The following is a 20812-nucleotide window of genomic DNA, read 5'->3' as shown; positions in this document are numbered from 1 at the left end:
GCTAGTTCACAGCTTTTCACATAGATTTTTCTTCTTCTTTTTTTTTTAAATTATGTTGCACTGAAAATAGGAACAGTTGACACTTTCCTAAACCAGAAAATTTCTATGCTGGAAACCAAGTAATCTCAGAGTAAAACACTGCAAACAGCAAATGACAGTTACATCAACACACATATGGCAAAGTAAAGTGAAATGGCCACTTGGAAGTCTAAGATGTCCTTCTCTCACAGGAATTTAAGTAACTCTCACATTAAGGAATACCCTGTGCCTCATACTAACCAAATACACTCTGGCCTCAGAGAAATAGTGCAGTTCATTCAATATGTCAAACAGACACCTTTTTTCTTTTTTTTCCTTTGCATAAGACATCACCTACTTGCAGGGATAACTAGGGAGGGAGTTTGTAGACTGAAAAGAAACAATATCGAGTATCTCAGATTATCAAACAAACAGAAAATAGAAAAACAGGCAAAAATGGTTCTATAGACCACAATTCTATATTAGGAAGAACAAAATATTGCAAATGTCAGCTAAGTCTGAGTACATAAATTCTGTTGAAAACTAAGCCGAAGCATAACTTACTGGCAAAGTTCCAGGTAAAGAAGCATCAAAGAACGATACCAAAGAGTTAGGAGGTGCTGCAAACTGGACTTGGGAGCCAGAGAAAAGTTTTGAGTTGGAAGTGATCTGTGCATGAATTTCCAGACCCACAACTGGTACCCATGGAGCAAGGCTGAAAAGAAAAAAAGAAATCAAACGCAGTTAACATATGGATGACATTGAAAACCACCTAAAAATAGTGTTGTGTTTGTTGTTGTTGTTTTAAACAAAAATTTGAATGTGATTGTTAAAAATTGCAATGTTTAAAGTAACGTAAGAAAAGATTATAAATGATATGGCAAATCCATCCGCAGCGTGTTGGCAAAGGTTGTGCTGCAACGTTGGAGACCAGGCAGTAACTCAAAACATATGAAGACAGGACTGTATGGCAAAGTGCGTGGTAATATACAGAAGAGAATGATCTAAGAAAGAAAATGTAATGATCTGAAACTTTCGCCTTTGCCTTAGATAAGAAGTCTTGCAGAAATTAATGAGGCAAACTTGCATGCTGGATGAACCCTAATTTGGTAACTCAGGAAAATTATAAAATCATCATAAATATCAATTACTTCTCATGTAGTTTGATAAATTTCCAACAGACAGGTGGCACAATAAATTATGCATTCTTTGTCAGCTAGTCACTTGCATGCTGGGAAAGGTAGCTCTCCAGAGCAGTTTTAGTAGCACATTAGCATAAACATTAGAAATCTGGTAATAGAGAAATCATCACTCCAACTAGAGAGCTACTGCTCTCTGAACATACTCCGCAGAATACGGCTTCTCTATATTATCTGGAAAGTAATTGCAATTCTCACATCCATAACCTTTATATGGATAAGAGAAAAGGGTCACCTTTACAGTATGAATTGCTTGACGGTTTCTGTAAGTAATTATCTGGCCTTGTACAAATGAAGTGGCACAAAATAATATTTCAGTGATGAAATCACCTTCCTACAGCAAGATACCTCAGCAGCCAAAGTACCCAGATAGCTAGAGCAGATAAGCAAGCTGCAGAAAAATATCAAATAGATGAGGTACAGCGTGTATTCCAAAGCTGAACAGAAGGCACTGACAGGATTTCAGCCCGCCTGCCCTGTTACAGCATCACTGTAGCGATGCAGATGCTACCTGTTGCTGCTTCAGGAAGACTGTAAAAAAGGATTACGATTCAGATGCTTTAAGCAGGCAATACTATTTTAATGAAGCAATAGGCTTTCCTCGGTGTTTTCCATTATTCCTGGAAAATACTTTGTCTTAGAAATATATATATATTATTATTTTTAATTATCTATTTTTTTCTGGCCAATTTATCTCAGTATTTCCTGCCTCCTTGCAATGCACCTCCACTACCGCATGGTATGTGACAAACCACCACAGAGCGCACTCAGGCTTACACTGCGTTACAAAGAATAACCCAGCGTTTGTTCAAACTGTGTTTTATCTGCGTCTTTGAAGAACTACCCCGAAGCAGAACAATTCCTGCTAGCACCCGCATAACTTTATTTAGGTGATCGGTCGTGCAGAGAAACCTGAATGTTGACACAGAAGATGAAAGCTTACAGATACCAGGGAGGAGAACGCCAGCCCCCAGCCCCGCTCCCCGCGCTATCTCAGCACCGTACCCGCTCTGCCCCACCGGCACCGCCCCACCTCTGGCGTTGCAAGCGACGGCCCGCCAAGGGCGGGAAGCGGAGCAAGATCCCCCAGGGCCGCGCTGCAATGCCCGGCGCCAAACCCCACCGCAGCCGCGCGCCGCCATTTTGCTTTGCAAAACACTTGGGGGGAGGGTTACTGCAGCGCCCCCTGGGAAATGTAGTCCTGAGAGCGGGATGGCTGCGTGGAACGGCGGGAGAGAGAACTACAACTCCCGACAGAGCCGTCGCCTTGGCTTCCCTCCCCCGCCCGTCGCTGTGGGAAGAGCGCGTTGCACGCGGGCGCTCCGCCTGATCGGGTCCGTAGTGAGAGAATGGGAGGTTCTGGCGAGTGTTCGGCTTTTGTCTCTCAGTTCTGCTAACCCGGCGTCTTGTTAGCGGGCAGGTGCAAGCCTGCCTCCTGGCACAGTTTTCTTCCTTACTTCTGGAGAGGCATTGCCTCTTGTGCCTCGGAATGCGACGCTATTGGCGTGAGAAGCTGCTTCAGTGCAATCTGAGGAGGTCTTAAGAGCCTTGGATCTACAGGTCCTGAGCCTAGCCTGAGAACCTTAACAGTCGTCCTAGAAATGTTGGCACAAGAGACACTGATTGCTTTTGTGCCTTTGTCTGAGCTCCTGTTTAAAGTGTCTCTCGCTCAAGGTCTCCCAAGAGTTGCATATATATATATATATTTGTTTTGGTGTCACACTGATACAAAACCAGCTGATGCTTTATGGGTGGTGTTTTGCAAATCTTGGGCATCAGACATCACCTGCTGTTGCCTGACGTGTTGCTCATGTGGTGCCATTTGGCTGCAGTCTTGAATCTTATCTCATTGTATGCAGAGCAGTGGGATCTCATCCCTTCTGGGCATGAGGGTGTTATTGCCGTACAAATACATGGCAATAAAGATCACCATCCAGGGCGTATGCCAGCATCCTAGATGCTGTTCATGCAGCTACATCTAGCAGACAATAGAGTTAATATCCTTCTGTCCTAAACCACAGGCCTGCGGAGCTTAAATGGAAATGTACATTAGCTGTTGCTTATGTTTTGTTTCTCTATATCAGACACTGTTAATAGAAGCTAATCCGTCATAAATATATGAGTAGGACTGATTTCTTCCAGCAGAGGACACTGGTGCATATAAGCACTTGACATTGTCTTGCAGACTTTGTAGCCTCTTGTCTTCCCAAGCTCAAATGTGAGATACTAAGGGGTTCAGAATAAGGTGGGGTCTATGATTTATCCAACTAAAAAAATGTTCTCTAACATTTGTTCCATAGTACTTACTTTCAAAAATAGTTATATTTTAAACGAGTAGAATTGGTAGAAGAAGGTTCTTCTACCAGAAGAACAAATTGGGAGATACCTTCAGCAGATGCAGATCTGCAGTTTCTTCCACAATACAGCTTAGGAATTTCAATTTGTTGCTTCTCCTTGGCGAAAATTCTTCACGAATCTCAAAGTCTGACCAAGACAAAATTCTTTTGCAGTAAAGAAAAACTGACCTCAGGTGGTCTTGGACACTTTGTGAAGAAAGAAGATTGGTGTGCCACTTTTCCTCATCACTTATCATGGAGCAACCTAGAGACACCCTAGCATTAATGCCTATGTAGCAGTCTTTAAGCCAAGGAAATGGGTAAGATTTTTGATAATTTTAATATCAGGAGTAACTTACTGTCTTTTGGACTTAGCCCTACGCTTATGCAACATGTAAGACAATTTCTGGTTGAGGCGTTATTATGTGATTGTTATTTATAGAGAAACAAATGCATTCTTCAACAGTTGTCTTCCATGAACTCTGCATTTAATGATTATTGGAAATTTTGAAGGCATTGACCGATTGCTTCAACTCCCCTGTGAGTTTGTACTAGTAGAAAAAATGGCAAGTTTTGGATTCTTTTACTTTCTTTAAGCCTGTTATGTTGATGTAATAGAAGATTTCATAAGTACGTTAAAACCTTATGTATATTAAAATCATGTTACTTGAAGCCTCACTCTGCTTTGATTGCACAGACGTCTGCCCTTTAAAAGGCAGTAGAATGCACAAGGTTGAAATATGCTTTCCACATCCCAAACTGTTCTCCTGGAAATTTTGGCTGTATGGCTGTTTTCTTTCATAAGAAGACTGGAAAGTGTCATTGTTTGTTATTTAAATTGCCTCCGTGCTATTTTAATACCCTTCCTAGAAAAAAAATCCATTAAAAAGCCCTTTTCCTTTGCAACCCTGTGCTACTGACCAAGCAGGTCATAAATGAAAGCTCACACATTCTTATAGAGGAAGTTGATCAATCACAGACAAGCAGGGAATAATTGCCTTTCCCAGCAGCTTACTTTGAGTTTGAAAATGCTACATATTTGTTCCTTATGTACCCTGAGCTGCAGCTTCTACTTAGCATGAGTATTTAGAGAACATGCTGTGGCACTGCATAAAGATTTGTACAATGATGGTTCAGTACCATGTAGACTTCTGTCTCAGAGTGGATATATTCAGGCGACACTTTACTCTGAGTCTGAATTTCTTATTACTGTATAAATTTAACCAGTGCCTGAGAGGAAATTGGAATGTTGTAGAGGACAAAAGCCCAACAGCTTATCATTGGAGATATAAACACACTGTCTGTCCCACTTATTTGAAAGAAGGTCCCTCTGAATTTCAGTTTACAGGGTCTGAACTCTAAATACTGCATTCTTGCAAGCTGTATTTAACATGCATGCTTGATCCTTTTGCAGATTGTGAGATCTCCTTTGAGTATAGTAGGAAATGGAGTATTCAGTCTTGAGTTGGTTAAATACTTCGCAGGCTGCCTGCAGTGTTTTATTTCAGCGCGTGAAATAAGCAACAGGCAGGAATGTCTTAGATTTTGAAGTAGGGGGCATGCCTTTTAGGTGAGTAGATCTGTAATCTGTCAAATAACCAGACAATGTCCTACAGGGAACAGTAATGAAAAGGATTGTTGAGTTTGGGAGCAAATTGTGGTTAGGGATGCTTTCAGACTTTTATGCCATTAACATCACCTGTGTACTCTGAATCAATTTTCAATTATTTATTTATTTATTTTTGCAGCTATTAGCTAATTGTGACAGTGATTTTCAGTCAGAACTTTTGGTTCACTTTGTTCATCTACAAGTAGCAGGTGATGGTAAATAAAAAGCAAAACAAAACAAAACAAAAAACATGTGCCTCAACTTGCAGATGGGAAAAGGGTATTTCTGTTGAAAATAGGAGCCAGTGTTTAGAGAATGTATGGGAAACTGTTAATCACAGCCTGAACCTCTGATTAAACCATCTGAGGCAATTATCGGGTCAGCTGCAGGAGCACAGGTGAAGGTAATTCAACTGTGCTCCCAGAAGGGGAGGAGCTTGATTCCACCTCTCCTAGATTTCATTAAAGGGCTGACCACCACTAAGTTAGCATCTCCTTCTGAAGATTGTTCCTTTGTGGAGTTCTGGTGGCAAGCCTCAATGTTTTCCATCTTGACGGAAGGCCTCAGAGTTGGTGAGTTTTTCCAATAGATACTCTCTGGCTATCTGTTTATAACTATTGTATTATTCTAACTGTACATTTGACTGTACAGGGGGTTAATACAACTGCCTTGCCTTGTCTGCTGACTATGCACGCACATGTATACGTGTGTTTTGTGATATAGGTGATACGAAGGAACTCATAGTTTGTGAGGCCTTTTGTCAAAGTATGCTTTGGAAGTCTTAGAAGCCTGCTAATAAAAATTGATGTTAAGAAGTGTGATTTCATAGAAGTATTATCATTTGTAAGTTGAAAATAACATTTAGATGTTGCTAGGAGAAGTCATTAATGTTTACACAGTCAATTTCTGTTATATAGAAAAAAAAAACCAAAAAAAACATGTAGGTACTGACAGCAGAAGGTAAACTCATTGGTCTTCAGAGGCTGTTTGATAAGAAACAAAATATTTATATAAATATATGTATATCTTTGGTTCAGGGATATGAACCTGTTATAGCTCCCTTGTACTGATTTTCACTTCATTTGACTTGCCTGTGAGTGCTGCAGTATGCAAGTGGCCGCACCTGTGGTTTGAATCAGATATTGGCAGGTAATTACTGCTTTGGTACACACTGTGGTCCCTGTGGTTGATGTCTTTGAGTTGGACTTAGTCTGGCTACTGGTCTTATTGTTGTAGAGAAGCATTATGGCTAATTTTCTAAAGATAAGAAAAGTGTGTGTTTTAGGGGGTTCAGTCTTACTGAGTTTTGTGGTGAATGCTACTGGTAATCCTGTTCTCTTATCAAGCTTTTTTTTTTTCCAGTGTGAAATTCAGTTGCTGTAGGCCTACCAGTTTTTATTTGGTGTATCTATGTTAGACTGGTATTTCTTGATGAAGTTTTTACGAGTTTGTATTATGAGTCTGTGGTACTTTTGTTATGATTTCCAGCAGTTAGGGGTCTATTTTCTCTAGCTAGAAACGCATGGTATAATTTTAGGGTGATCTCACCTATTGGTTTGGGTGTATTGTAATACACAGCATATTCTAAATGTTTGTGTTGTAATATAGAAATCATACCAATCTTATGGGTATAATTCTGTTTATGGGGAATGTTTTATTGCTGATAATTTTGTTTTGTGGTTGTTTTTTTTTTCTGTTTTCATGCTATGTTTTTCACACAGTGGGAATTGTATTTAGAAACAGCTGAGCCTAGGCTAAGTTATTCAAATTAAAGTTCATAAATGCATTGCACACATCTTATGTATGTACTGTCTGGGATGGGGAATGTAAAAGAATGCTATAGTATTTCAGTTGATCTTCAACCAACTAACATGTTCTTATTAACTATTTGGCTTCTAGCTGGAAGTGCCAGCCTTTTGAAAATGCTTTCTAAGACTTTGTTTTCGTTTTGTCCTTCCTTACCTTTACTGAATAGAGAAAAAGCATGCAAATGTAAAAGCAAATTTATTCCTGTGTTTCTTTTTTTTAATTTTTTTTAAATTTTTTTATTTTTTGTATTGCTTTCTTGTGTACTCTGTTTTTTCTCTGTTTGCATTTTGCAACTTGAGGTTTCAAGAAACTGCTATGTCTGAGGCCTGTTACTTCCTCAACTAAGTTCAATAACTTGTTCCAGACTAACTGTGACTTTCTTTGTAAGGTCAGAGATATAGTATTTCAATAGCATATGGTTTCGTGTAACCAGTACTAGAACAACTACTTTCTCCCTTAACCTCTGGATAAGGAAAGAAATTAAATCCTGTTGTACTAAGCCTAAGACTAAATCCTGATCCATTGTTTCTGAGGGTAGCCTGACATAGTCTTGCAGCTTGTCAGAAGTATTTAGATTTAGGTGAGCCATACCTTCCAAAATACACTGTAGATGTGTGTTCCGGTATCCTTTTAAATCACTCATGGCTTCAGTTCCAAATACTCATTTATACAATTCCAGCTGACAGCCCCACCCCAGAAAAAAATAGACAGAAGGATCTATGTTAAGTTAGTTAAAGAACAAAAATTTCCCTTGAATAGTCAAATGAGGAATGGCTATCTAAGTATTTTCACAGACTGAAAAATAATGTCAATTGTCAACAACACCTCCAGTTACTATTGACTTGCTTGGTACTGGAAAAAAAAGGGAAATAATTGTTTGAAAGAGAACAGTTTTAGACTAGTGTTGTTATTTTTTTTATTCAGAAAACATAAAGGCGACCTCAAATATTGCTTTTCAGAGAAGGCTTCTTTAAAATGTGGGATTATTTGTAAATTGAAGCCAATTGGAAGAGCCTATATTTAAAAATAAAGCAATCTCCCAGAGCTTTAGCACAGTGCTTTGAGAGTTCTCTGCACTAAGAACTGTCTGAGCAATAGGGATGTGAATTAAAACCTTTCACCAGATGGAACTCGGTGATCTGTTTCTCCCATGCTTTTAGTGCAATAATGTAAGTGAAGGAAAAAGAAGGAAAAACACTGCAGGTTCAAAAGTTTTGCATAAGGTTCCAGAGACTGAAATGAGGCAGACCTGGCTCACCTTTATGCCATGCAGTAACACAGACAATAGTTCCACTCTTTTAGGGTTGATGTTTAAAAAGTGATTTATTCACTTATTTTCAAGGTGCTCTATGTTCCTTCTTTACAACTGTATGCAGCGATATGTTGTCATACTTTGTCCAAGAAGACTCAAAAAGTCCAGGCTGGAAACCTTATCCTGCTGGATTTAATGCCTTAGCACTTTGGCAAAAAATGAACTTTAATATGTGTTGCTCCAAAAGTAATGCTGCCTCTTCCTTTTCACGGGAACTACAACAGATGCAAAGAGCACAATAACTCTATTTGACAGAACAAATTCTCAGCTATGAAACACTGTTTTATATTCAACATAGCTCCTGCCATTAACTATGCATTTTTGCCAGTAATAAACAAGAGCCCGCATGCCGTGTTTGTACAAGTAAATAAATATGCACTTATACAGGCGACCTAATGTTGCCACTGCTGAAATGCATCAGCTGCTGCCTCATGTGCCCCATTGAGTCTCCATGAATGTTCAGCAAATGTTGATGAATGTCAGTGGATGCCAGTTATTCCACATGGAGGTGTTCAGTGACACACCTTTGCTTAATCAGCACCTCATTGTCAGACACCATTTTGTATGACTGCCCCCTCTGCTGCTGTCTGTCACATGGCAACATGTAATGGAATACTGGTGGGAAGGAGCACCTCTATTGCTCTATCACCAACAGCTGTCTCTGGGCCAGCATAATAAAATAGGAGGCATTACTTTTAGGGCAGTCCTAATAGTTGTGCTGTTGTCCTCTGTTTCGCTCAATGCTTGTGGCAGTTGAAAATATCTTGCTATGCCATGCCTTGTGCTTAGCGACTTTCTGATACTGAATTAGAAAGTAGTTATCATTTCACAACTTAAGTAGTCCCTGTATAAGCTTAACATGTTCACATACTGAAGTCTTGACTGAAATATGAACGAAATTAAGTAGTGCTATATTGCAGATGAAGACCAAGGAAACTTTTTTTTTTTTTTCCCTTCAAGAATTAGAGGCTCAGGTTTTGAAACCCAGTCATGATTTCTTTGTGGGAAGGATAGCTGTTCATGGATGTTATCTGTCAGCTCATATTTAGAGTCATATTGTGACAGCTTGGATTAATGAGTGTCTTGGGGTACAAAGAAGGGCAGAACACACAGAAGCAACTCAAACTTGCTTCCTGGTGGTTGTTGCTGTATTTTTTGCCTGTGTATGTAGTGTCCCAGGAGGACTACTACTGAAGTTGGATTATTTGGTCTTGTATAGTTTGTTCTGTCCCAGGGGCACCATCTATTTGTGCTGACTGGTTTAAATTGCTGCCAACCAGGACTAGATCTATTTTACATAGGCTGCAGACTGATCAAAAGGTGGTAAGAATCTTCTTTCATTTTGAAGTTGTGACCTGAATGTTAATGTGATAATTTGATTCCATTGAATGTTCTTGGGATGGCATTTTACATGTGTTACATTGAAGTGGGCCTGTCTTCCAAGTGGTCTTTTTAGGGAAAGTTGTTCAGTCTTGTGGCCTACAACTATAGTGTAGTTGCATACCAGTATGTAAAATATATGACTGGCAGGATGCCTCTGGTACTGTTGTTCTCAAGGTATGGAAAAAAATTAAGTGGGTTGTTTTGTTTCATAAATCACTCAGATTTACCCTTAGACTTCCAAATTCTCTCTGCAGAAACTTTTATTAACTTATCAATCAGTATCTGCTGCTGAACTGAGGTGCTTTAACATCAGTAACTAACTGATTAGTAAATTGCAGTCTGAAATCAGAATGTAAGATATCTTGTGTGCTTTGCAGATACTGCAGTAATGGCTCATTAAGCTTTAATAAATTGGATAATCTTTGAAGTTTGCATTTCCTCTATGCCTTGTCCAGTATAACATAATGTGTAAGGAATTCACGACAATCCAAAAGCCACACAGTTTAGTTTGACTCTGAGATGGCTGCTTCTACAGACCTTGCTAAAGCAAAACTTGAAGGGGCTGTGGAAGTAAAACTGAAATAGTTAGCTTGTGTTAATTGACATAATGTTTTTACCCCTGGGGACTTTAGAGACTGGCCTTTATAGTTCTTATGTATTCACTTCTTTCCCTTTCACTTTCTCTTTACATTTGGAGTATGATATCTACTCTAATAGTATATGTAATTTTTGTTCCTACTTCTCATGCTCACAGTAGTGACCTGAGTGGCAGTAATAGCATCTGAATGCATTGTTGTCCTCTGTTCTGACAATACATTTGATCTCTTTCTGTTGTTGCGTACACTAAAGCAATACAAGTGGTTGTAGTGGAAGCCTTTTTCATCAGGACAGTATTGCTATGAAGAGAATTGATTACTTTGTGTCATTTGACAATTCATGTTTGTAATGAACATACAGGAGGCCAGGAGTGCAGTAGAGACTGTGTTTTGAAAGCCTTTGTGATATCTCTGGCCTCAAAAGCACACCTGAGTTTGTTACTACTTATGTTACTGAAGTGGGAATTCAGTGAGAACGTTTTGAATACGCAACTGGATGGTTGCGTGGATGAAAAATGTCTGTTTATGAAGACACTGTTTTCCCATCTATGGTCTGCTATCTTGGGGTCATGGACAGGGAGTTCCTTACTTAGGGAGCGTTTTGATCTCACTATATGAGTAATATAAAATGTACCATTTCTTCTAGGTCCCAAGAGGGAGAGGGATTTAACCTTTCCTTGACATCTGCTTCCCCAAAGTGTCTGTCTCTTTAAGATATCCTTAATTAAGCATTCATCGGGAAGTAAAAACGTGCACAACAAATGGACAAATTGCCTCAGTAGAATGAGTTTCAATCCTCTAGTTATTAGCAAACATAAAGAGCGATGTGCTTAGGAGTATGCAGGTCTGGATGTGCTGTAGGTATCTCTGTACGTGTACACAGTGTTACATAATGCTATGTAGGTTATTCCCTCAATGGAGAGGGGGAATGTACCTTCTATGGTAGTTACTGTGTGAATTCTAATGTACTGTAATTACTCAGTTCTGCTTCCCTAGTTTATGGTCATAATTACTTGGTCTTTATCATCATATGTTTCCATTTGGCAGCTTAAAAATCCAATTTTTATTTTTTTTTTCAGCTTTCTATGCAGAAAGAAATGTTTTTTTACCATAGGACTTTACATGAGAGGAAAACAGGAAAGAAGATTCCCTGAAAAATATAAGCAGTATATCTGTTCACCTTTTCTGAGTTGAGCACAAAAAGAATTTGGTGTTACTTTAAACCAAAAAAATGGTCAAGAGATAATATTCTGTTTAGTAATCTGTGTATTACCTCTTCAAAGACCAAGGAATAGCTTAAATAGTATTTCAAATTGTGGTTGATTTTCAGTTGGGTCATGTATGTAGTAATTATTTTTGTCAAGTTAATCTTGCAAATGTCCAATTAAGCTATTCATTCATAGCTTCCCTTCAGAAAGCAGCTATATTTGGTTAGATGTGAATTTCTACTATGCACTGGTCCAAATCAGTGCTCTGTTAATTCATTTATTGGCTTCTATTCTGGTGGTTTGTTTTGCTCTGTTTGTTGGTTTTTTTGTTTGCTTTTAGTTGTTTTCTATGTCATAAGGTTATCGCTCCGTCTTTCTTTAAATTCACTTACATGAAATCCAAATTTTAGGGATGTAGTTTCTCATGCAGCCACCAGACTCTGAATGCGGCACTTTAAGAGAAATATCAGAACATTAGAAGACACAGAGGTACCGCTGTTGATTCAGTGCAGTTTATAGAAGTGTAAATAAACCAAGATGAGATCATGCGGTGATTACTTGGAAAGTTCAAGGCTACCTGTAACCTGCCACAATCAATCAGGTGTTTTTTAGGAATGAACTAATTATATGTATTAAAAATAGACTTTGGCCTCCAGAAGCTTTAAAAAAAAAAAAAAAAAAGAATAAAAATGAAGTATCCAGTACCTATCCTTAGAGTGAGCAGTGCAGGATTAGAGAACTGCTGTGCAATTAATCAAGCTGGTGATTATACCAGGCTGAAAACTCAAGGGACCAAATTTACTAGGCCCCAGGCAGGTAATTTACATGATCTGTCCTGGTATTAGTGAGGTGAATTCAGTAAGATGTATGATAGTGATGGTAACCAGTGTGGGTTTTTGTTTTTTTTTTTTTTTTTTTTTTTGTCATTTGTCCTGCTTGTACAGAAAGGTCTTTAGTGGTAACAGACTGGGTCAGAACAGAACTAAACTTTTATGGTTCTTTGCTGCTGGCACAAAAGTCTGCATGTTGCTGTTCTAAATCCTTCTGAAGAGGGCTCATTCAGCATAGACATGACAGGAAATATTGACTAAGACTTCTGTAAATTTCTTTCAAGCCTACCTTGAGAGAGATATTGAATAAATGCCACTGTCCCTTTCTGCTTAAAAGTACTTGGGTGCTCACACAGACTACAGTATGTACGTGTCTGTTTACAGCTGAGGCTTATGTACTTGAATTCTCGACATTCCTTTTCCTGTTTTGAAACTTAAACTATTACTGTATCTTGAGAGCTAGTTTGAAACAGATCTGAATATCAGGCTGTATCATCCCCCATGCATAGTTTGGATAAGTTTTGTATCTGTTTTGCAGCTCTCGCACTGACACCTGTTTGAACACAGCAAATGCCTAGCTTTCCCTGCATTGCGTGAAGTCATTAATGTGAGAGAAAGGACAGGCAAGGCCAGGAGAGAGCATGTTGGGAAGGGTAATTGGAATGTCCAAGCAAGTAAGTTCAATTGCTCTATTAGCAGTTTCATTAGTGCCACCTAGAAACAGTGTAAGCAGAAGAGATTCTCTCCACAGTTTAGTTAGCTTAACTTTTTCAGAAGCTCTACATTCTAGAGAAGACACGCTTCTCTAACTTATTGAGTGGTTAAGGATGCCATAAAAAATGTCTTATTTAAGGCTTTTGTTGAGTTCCTGTGCATCCCATGCATGACTTTTTTAGTACCATTGACCTAGGCTTCCGAATTGTGGCTGTTCTGATGCTTTTTATCAAACTGCTTGAGAATTAAAGACTTTCAGTATTGGTATTGTCATAGGTTACCCTAAAATCTACTGGTACCCATGACAGGGGTATAGAAGGCCTGCAGGGCCACTATCCCAAAAGGAAAAGAAAACAGGGAAAGAGAGTAAGAACTTTCTAGAGGATAACAGTAACATAGATCTCCAGCATCATTTCTATGCAACTTTTTTCAGCACAGTTACTGTTGGTCTCTGGGTTCAGGTTAATATTGTCCCCTTTAGCATCATTGCTTGGCTCTTCATGAGGGAATAACTACAAAGATTATAGTGTTCCTAGGTATGCCTCTGACCTCTGTTTTGGTGCAAATAATTTGAGAACTGCTGACTCTTGATACAAACAAACACCAGTTTTGGTATAATTAGTTTTAGCTGATGCAAGAAAGAATGGAGTTAAAGGAAACTGAGGACAAGAAAAACAACAAACCCTCTGTGGTCTGAATTGCTGTGTCAGTAGCGTTAGGGATGCGAAATAAATGCGCTGGGGTTGTAGTGGGAAAGGAGTGGTTCTAATAAAAAAAATAATGAATTAGGCCTTGAAGGTTTTACAGGTAGAAAGAAACATTCAGATGGCGCAGTCTTTAAGATGATTGTCTGAGAGTTGGTGTGAAATAGCTGAAGATGTGGTAAGATTTTTGGCTGGTTGTTATTGGTGGTGCAGTAATTTAAATGCAAGAAAAATTGTTCTCTAAGGTATTAAAATGTGGGTGGGGGGAGGGAAGTTGGAACATAATTTACATATTAGTACAACTTGGAACCAGCCAAACGGTGGATGCTAACTTATTCAACATTTTATTAGAAGTAGAGAAATGTAGTCACAAGTTAATTTGGTTTACCAAGATATGTGTGGCATGAGTACATGTCATATCCTATCACCTCTGCTGCTAGATCTTGGGAACAGAGAACTGTTAGTGTATTTGCTGTTCTCTCTGCCTGTGTACTAGTAGCCAGTGCTTCTCTCATGCAGCAGAGAATGAAGCATGTCTGTGTTTGGCATATTAGCACAGACTGTAGAAGAGTTTAGATTTGCTCTGATGTGCTGGGCTGTGAGAAGGGCTGCCTGGGATACAGTTAAGGTTTTGATGCTCTGCCTTCATGCTCTTGTACATCTACTCCAGCAGTGGAATGAGGTATTCACTTATTCTGTACCTTGATAGAGTTGAGCAAAACTACTGGCATGCTTATCCTTTGAGACATAAACAACATTCATAACAAATCATAACTTATCTGCTCTTCTGAGAGACAGAGTTACATTTCCAGACCTTTATGGCTGTATCAGTGCTGAATTGCTGAATTTTTCAATTGCACAAATAGTCCTATATGATTTCATGTTAATGGTGCTATTCAATCAACTGGACATACAAACCTTAAATATTAAACAAAGTAAGTAAAAGCTTATTTTATTAAGAAACAAAATGACTTGCTGTAAGCATAAGAGGCAATCTAATTATAATAATAATTAACTTACTTTGTCCTGTATAGTTGCATCAAATTTTGTTATGCTCATTCCTATTGGAGCCTGTAGGCTTCTCAGCAGTTGTCAGTTCTTATTGGAGGATAAATAATGTAATAACACTAAGTGGTTTTAAGTGGTCAATCAGTACAGTGGTGCAACAGCTATTTCTGTAAAGAAGGAAAAAAAAGGACCAGAGTGCAATGCTTTAGGTAATTCTATTACTAATTTACTTGCCCCATTTGCTGGGAGCTTATTGATGTTACCGTGCTGCCCATTAATAATTGTTTTCATTAACTCCCTTTTATCTTCCGCCTCCTTGTTCCCCTAATATTACAATTGTTTTAGTATTCCTGCTTCATCATTTTTGAGTTTCCTTCTTTTCATTTTGGCTCCTAAATACAAGTAGCGTATGCATGTTTGTGTCAGGTGTAAGATGATATATGTCTTTCTAGAATGTACATAGCTTTTAAAACTTTTTGGAGAGAAGTGAAGCACACTGCTGTGCAGCTTGACAGCTTTGTATTGCTTCTCAGCCACTATAATACATATATTTGATTTTAAAACATTCTCAAGTCTTTACTAGCTCTCAAGTCTTGCAGTGGCTAGCACTTCTTAAGTTTCTACTTTATTCATGGAATCGTAGAATCACAAGGTTGGAAAGGACCTACAAGATCACCTAGTCCAACCATCCTCCCATTACCATTGCTGCGACAAGCCACTAAACCGTATCTTGTAGCCTCTCGTTCAGATGCTTCTTGAACACTGCCAGGGACTGTGACTCCACCATCTTCCTGGGCAGGCCATTCCAGTGCTTGACCACCCTCTGAGAGAAAAAGTTGTTTTCCTTTGTCTAATCTAAACCTCCTCTGGTACAACTTGTGGCCATTTCCTTGAGTCCTGTTTGTTGTCTGAGAGAAGAGGCCAAAGTTCTCATCACAACCTCCCTTCAGGAAGTTGTAGAGTGGAGTGAGGACTCCTGATCCTCCTCTTCTCCAGACTAAACAATCCCAGCTCCCTCAGCTGCTCCTCATAAGACTTCTGCTCCAGACCTGTTGCCACTTTTGTTGCCCTTCTCTGGATGTGTTCCAGGGTCTCAATGTGATTCTTGTGGTGATGGGCTCAAAACTGAACACAGTACTTGAGATGCGGTCACACCAGTGCTGAGTACAGGGGGATGCTCCTGCTGGCTGCACTATTTATAATGCAGGGAAGGATACCATTGGCCTTCTTGGCCACCTGGGCATGCTGTTGGCTTATGTTCAGCTGAGCGTCAACCAACACCCCCAGGTCCCTTTCCTCTTCACAGTCATCCAGCCACTCAGCCCCAAGCCTATAGTACTGCGTGGGGTTATTGTGGCCAAAGTGCAGGACCCGGCACTTGGCCTTGTTGAACCTTATCCCATTCACCTCAGCCCAGCTATCCAGCCTATCCAGATCTCTCTGAAGGGCTTCCCTACTCTCTCAGGCAGGTTGACAGCACTTCCCAACTCGGTGTCATCCGCAAACTTACTGAGGGTACACTCAATCCCCTCATCTAGGTAATCAATAAAGATATTAAACAAGTTGGGCCCCAGTGCTGACCCCTCAGGGACACCACTTGTAATGGGTCACCAGCTGGACTTAACTCTGTTAACCAGTACCCACTGGGCATGGCCCTCTATCCAGTTCCTTACCCAAAGGAGGGTAAATGTGTCCAGGCCACAGGCAGCCAGTTTCCCCAGGAGGATACTGTGAGAGACCATGTCAAGGGCTTTGCTGAAGTCCAGGTAGACTACATCAACGGCCTTTCCCTCATCTACCGGTCTGGTCACCCAGTCATAGAAGGTGATGAGGCTGGTCAAGCACAGCCTGCCTTTCATGAACCCATGCTGGCTAGGCCTGATCCCCTGGATGCCACACATGTGCCGTGTGGTCTCATCCAAGATGATTTGCTCCATAACTTTCCCTGGTACCAAGGTCAGACTGACAGGCCTGTAGCTCCTCAGATCCTCCTTACAGCCCTTCTTGTAGATGGGAGTAATATTGGCAAAACTCCAATCCAAGGGGACCTCTCCAGATAGCCAGGAACACTGATAGATGGCAGAGAGCAATTTGGCAGTGACCCCTGCCAGCTCCCTCAGCACCCTAGGATGGAGCCCATCTGATCCCATGGACTTGTGACAGTCCAGATGGAAGAGAACCTCTCTAACTGTCTGCAACTGAATCACTGGGGGTGTATTCTGCATAGCATCAGGCTTCCAGATCAGGGTGCAAAGTGCCCTGAGGATAACTGATCTGCCTATTAAAAGCGGATGTAAAGAAGACATTGAGGACCATAGCCTTCTCCTTTTCCTCAGTTCCTTTAAAATATCCTTAATAATAATCCTTTATTTCTTTAAAGTTTTTTTTTTTTCTTCTTTTTTTTTTTTCCTCCAACAAATACAGGGCTTTTCTATATGTGTGTGCATATATCTATTTCCATCAGGACTTTTCCTGTTAATGTTAGGCATTGGTTTTTTTCAGTTCCTGCACTTTATAGTTCTGCAATGGCTTTCAGTAATTGAATGAATACTTGAGCTATCCTATGCCAGAAAGTAAAGATGCTCTAGAATGGTTAACAGGTTGTATAAAACACCTTAAAAAGAATGACAGTATGCAAACAATCAAGAAGTACTCTTGAATCATAAGCTTCTGACAGGAGCAGCAGTTTAACCGGTTCTCAAGGACCACCATCAGTAGAGCTTTTCTCAAGCAATTTATTTCAGTCATTCATTGTCTGTACTAATGGAAGACTTATAATATTTAACATCAGTCTATTTTTGCTGTCGTTAAGAAACATTGTTTGTTTATGAATACAAATGGTACATCTGCTATTCTTTTAGTGTAGTAGTAAGTTAAGGAAATAATCCCATGTAATCCCATGGAATGGCCAGATTCTTCCAACAGAGCTGATACTAGGCAAGCAGTTTTCCACTGTGTATTTCAGCAGTTAGTTATTCCTGCTGTAGTGTATGAGTTTGTGATACTAACACTTTGTAATTGCTACTAGGAGTTATGTAGATTTTGTTAAATGGGTTGATAATTCTGCTTGAGAGAATAAGTTTCTAGTTCTTTTCCTGCAAGAGAAAATAATTGCAATACAGAAACATTTTGTTTAAACGATGGCAACTGGAAAAGGTTAGGTGGTGAGTTAGCCTTCTCTAGGGGATTTTCTGAAATGTTATGCTATTGTAGCCTATTTGACCTGGCAGTTACACATCAAGATTTTGGTGTGTTTTTTGTTGTTGTTTTTTTTCCTTCCATGAGTGTAAGGGGGGAATTGTTTTGAAAACGCTGTTTCTGTTTTGCAATGATGTTGAGGTCAGATGTGATGATCATGTCTAAAGCAGTGGCTTATCTTGTAAGTTCTGTAACTGTGTTAGAATTTTGGAAGCCTGTAGAACTTTCTTTTTTTTTTTTTTTTTAGCTTTTTTGTTATTTTATTTTCATTGTGATAAATTTTAACATTGAACATCGGAATTTGATTGTGTGAGGAGAAACTATCCATTGTATGGAAAACAGCAATAAGATGAGAGTGACTAGGGAAAAGGATTCCAGTGTCTGGAGTGTGTGCAGGAAAGAGAGCTCTGTCCATGTGGCTGGGGCACTTGAACTGCATTTTATAAGTAAGTTACCAGACTTCATCTGTCTGAAGTTCCTGAGAAATATTTATGACACAGCCTGGTTAAACATGCTTGACTAGATGGAAAACAAATGAGCTAGCAGGTCATGATGCAGACTTTGTTCAGAGCATCAGCCTTGGAAAGAAGAGCACGTCTTTGATCCACTAAGCAGGAAAATAAACAATAACAGCAAAGAAAAATAATGCACAAAAAAAATCCCACTCTTAACAACGCATTCAATGGGAAGACTGCAATTGTGCCAGTTGTGATAAGAGTCTAGGTACTGCCCAAAACATAAAAGGTTTTTCCCCTCCTAATTAATGTAGGTATTTCCATCAGCATCCCTGGTCTCCATAAAGCTTGTAATTTCAAGGCCTTTGTGGGCAGCAAGGTATCTGTTATTTTACCATCCAGGTGATCTACAAATCAGAGATGGTGACGCAGGGCTATGAGACAGTGATGTGGGTTGATAACATTTGTTTTTATGATCCTATGGATTTAGTGAACAAGAGTTATAGCAGTTGTGAAATTCAGTGACTGAATTGCATATATTATCATACAATTGCTTCACTAAAAATAAATTTTAGATGCCGTAACTTGCTATGGTGATGGGTTTTAAAGCGCCGTCTGTGGACTGATACTTTTCGGCCTTTAATAGTGTTACTGTTCCAAAATCTGTTTTGTGGCATACAGGTGGTTCATTTTGCATGTACCTGCTAATCAGCAGTAGCCTGTGTTAGTGGGGGGATTCCTCTTCAATGAAAGAAGATTGTATTGTTGTTTTTGGAGCAGCATTGCTTCCCACAGGCTATAATATAGTGTTTTGTTTTGGTTGTAAATTTCCCACAAGACCAAGTTTCCTGAAAAGGGCGAATGATAAACTGAATGCTCATTATTGGGCTTCATGTACTTGAACACAACACAGCAATCTGATGTAATTGATTCAATTCCACTAAGTAGCATGTGATGTTGTTATTTTAGAGGCACTTAACAAGGAAAATAGTGGGAAGAAGACCTCCCTGCTGTTATGTCCTTATTTTGTGACCTTCAAAGCTGACCAATACATCATTTTCAATTAAAAACAAACAGAAAGCTCCACCCTCAATCCTGTAAGAATAAATCCTGGAACCCCTGAGGGCATCAGTCAAAGATGATGTAAAGAAATCCACATTTAATCTTTTGCTACTCGGCTCCTTCTGTTAGCTTTTCCTTTACTAGGCCAAAAAAAAAAAAAAAAAAGCTGATTGCCTGTTCTTTGCCAGTTATACAAGCAAGACATTATAGGCTGGTTGCAGAATAAGGGGAGAAATGAATTACTGTTCTATTCCAGGGAATTTGAAAGGAATGTTACCGTTTCACTGATTATCTTTAAAGGGGGCTCGAGTTGTGCAATCAGTAGTTGTTCTTGCTGCTATGGTGAGAAATATATGCTGTAACATAAGCAGGACCTTGAATTAGCAGGTGCCCCTGTAGGAGGCCTACCAGTAGGAAGGCAGAGATACATCATAGGGAAAGCAAATTTTAACTGTTAATTTTACTGCACTGCTGTGCAGTGGCAGAACTTACTTCGTCCATGTAAAATCATGTGCTGAAGTGCCACGCAGAACAGCATAGCTTGAAGATACAGGAACAACGAGGCCAGATCAGAACTTGCACATAATGCATATTATTTTGATGTGGCCAATGGCAGTATTGTTCCTGTAGATCATGGATCTCTGTATCTTGTAATTTTGGCATTTGGTATCACTTTCATTCAGAAGACCAGTGCTTTTTATTCATTTCCCACCTCTGCTCAATAATTTTTCTTACCATTAACAAAAATAGAGTATTATTAAATAGGAGATGGAATTTTATTGCATTACATAAAAGGTGAATATTGACATGAGTTTTGAAGATATTTCTTTCAGTTTTGAGTAGGTTTTCTCAATAACCTCTAGAGAACACAAAAACGCTTGCATTGTATTTGCCTGTAGCCTATCAATGACCTACCGCAAATTTTACTTGTAAGATGCTTTCATTAACATTAGTTAATTTTATGTTTTATAATGTTGTTCAGTTACAAGTTGGTTACTGAATGAAACAGTTCAGTGATGAGTGATTACTAAACAATGTGCATCTAAATTCAAGGAAAGATCTAAAGATGATCTGTATTTTAATGTTTATAGAAGTTTTATCTTCCATTCTTGGCAGATAGGAACAGTGGTAAGGTAAAAGTTTGTATGAAAATTGTTAGCTGAAGTTTCCTCTCAATATCTTTCTGCAGATTGGAAGTTTTATTTTCTTTGTTTTTCCTGCAATAAATGCCTCAAGGTGTATAAATAGATAAATTCATACTGGGTCCAGAGAGGGGTATGAATTCTAAGATCTATGGAAGGATGGATTTTAGTAGAAGGAACTCACTCACCTGTGTAATCCAAACCCCACTGTTGTGCCTTTCTTTCAGCT

At 39.2% G+C, this 20812-nt stretch overlaps 1 protein-coding gene across 1 annotated transcript in view; it reads right to left on the bottom strand.

Annotated features, from left to right (window-relative positions):
• Positions 1 to 2391, bottom strand: part of GATB (glutamyl-tRNA amidotransferase subunit B) — a 43304-nt gene extending 40913 nt beyond the window's left edge. The window contains exons 1-2 of the mRNA XM_072334801.1: positions 2223 to 2391; positions 583 to 733 (exon numbers count right to left, since the gene is read on the bottom strand). Of these exons, the coding sequence (XP_072190902.1) occupies positions 583 to 733; positions 2223 to 2359 (288 nt within the window). The 5' untranslated portion in view covers positions 2360 to 2391. The remainder of the gene's footprint in view (positions 1 to 582; positions 734 to 2222) is intronic.
• Positions 2392 to 20812: the final 18421 nt, after the last annotated feature.

Source organism: Excalfactoria chinensis, chromosome 4 (genome assembly GCF_039878825.1).
Source record: "Excalfactoria chinensis isolate bCotChi1 chromosome 4, bCotChi1.hap2, whole genome shotgun sequence".
Classification (NCBI taxonomy): Eukaryota; Metazoa; Chordata; class Aves; order Galliformes; family Phasianidae; genus Excalfactoria; species Excalfactoria chinensis.
This window is presented reverse-complemented; position numbering and strand designations above follow the sequence as displayed.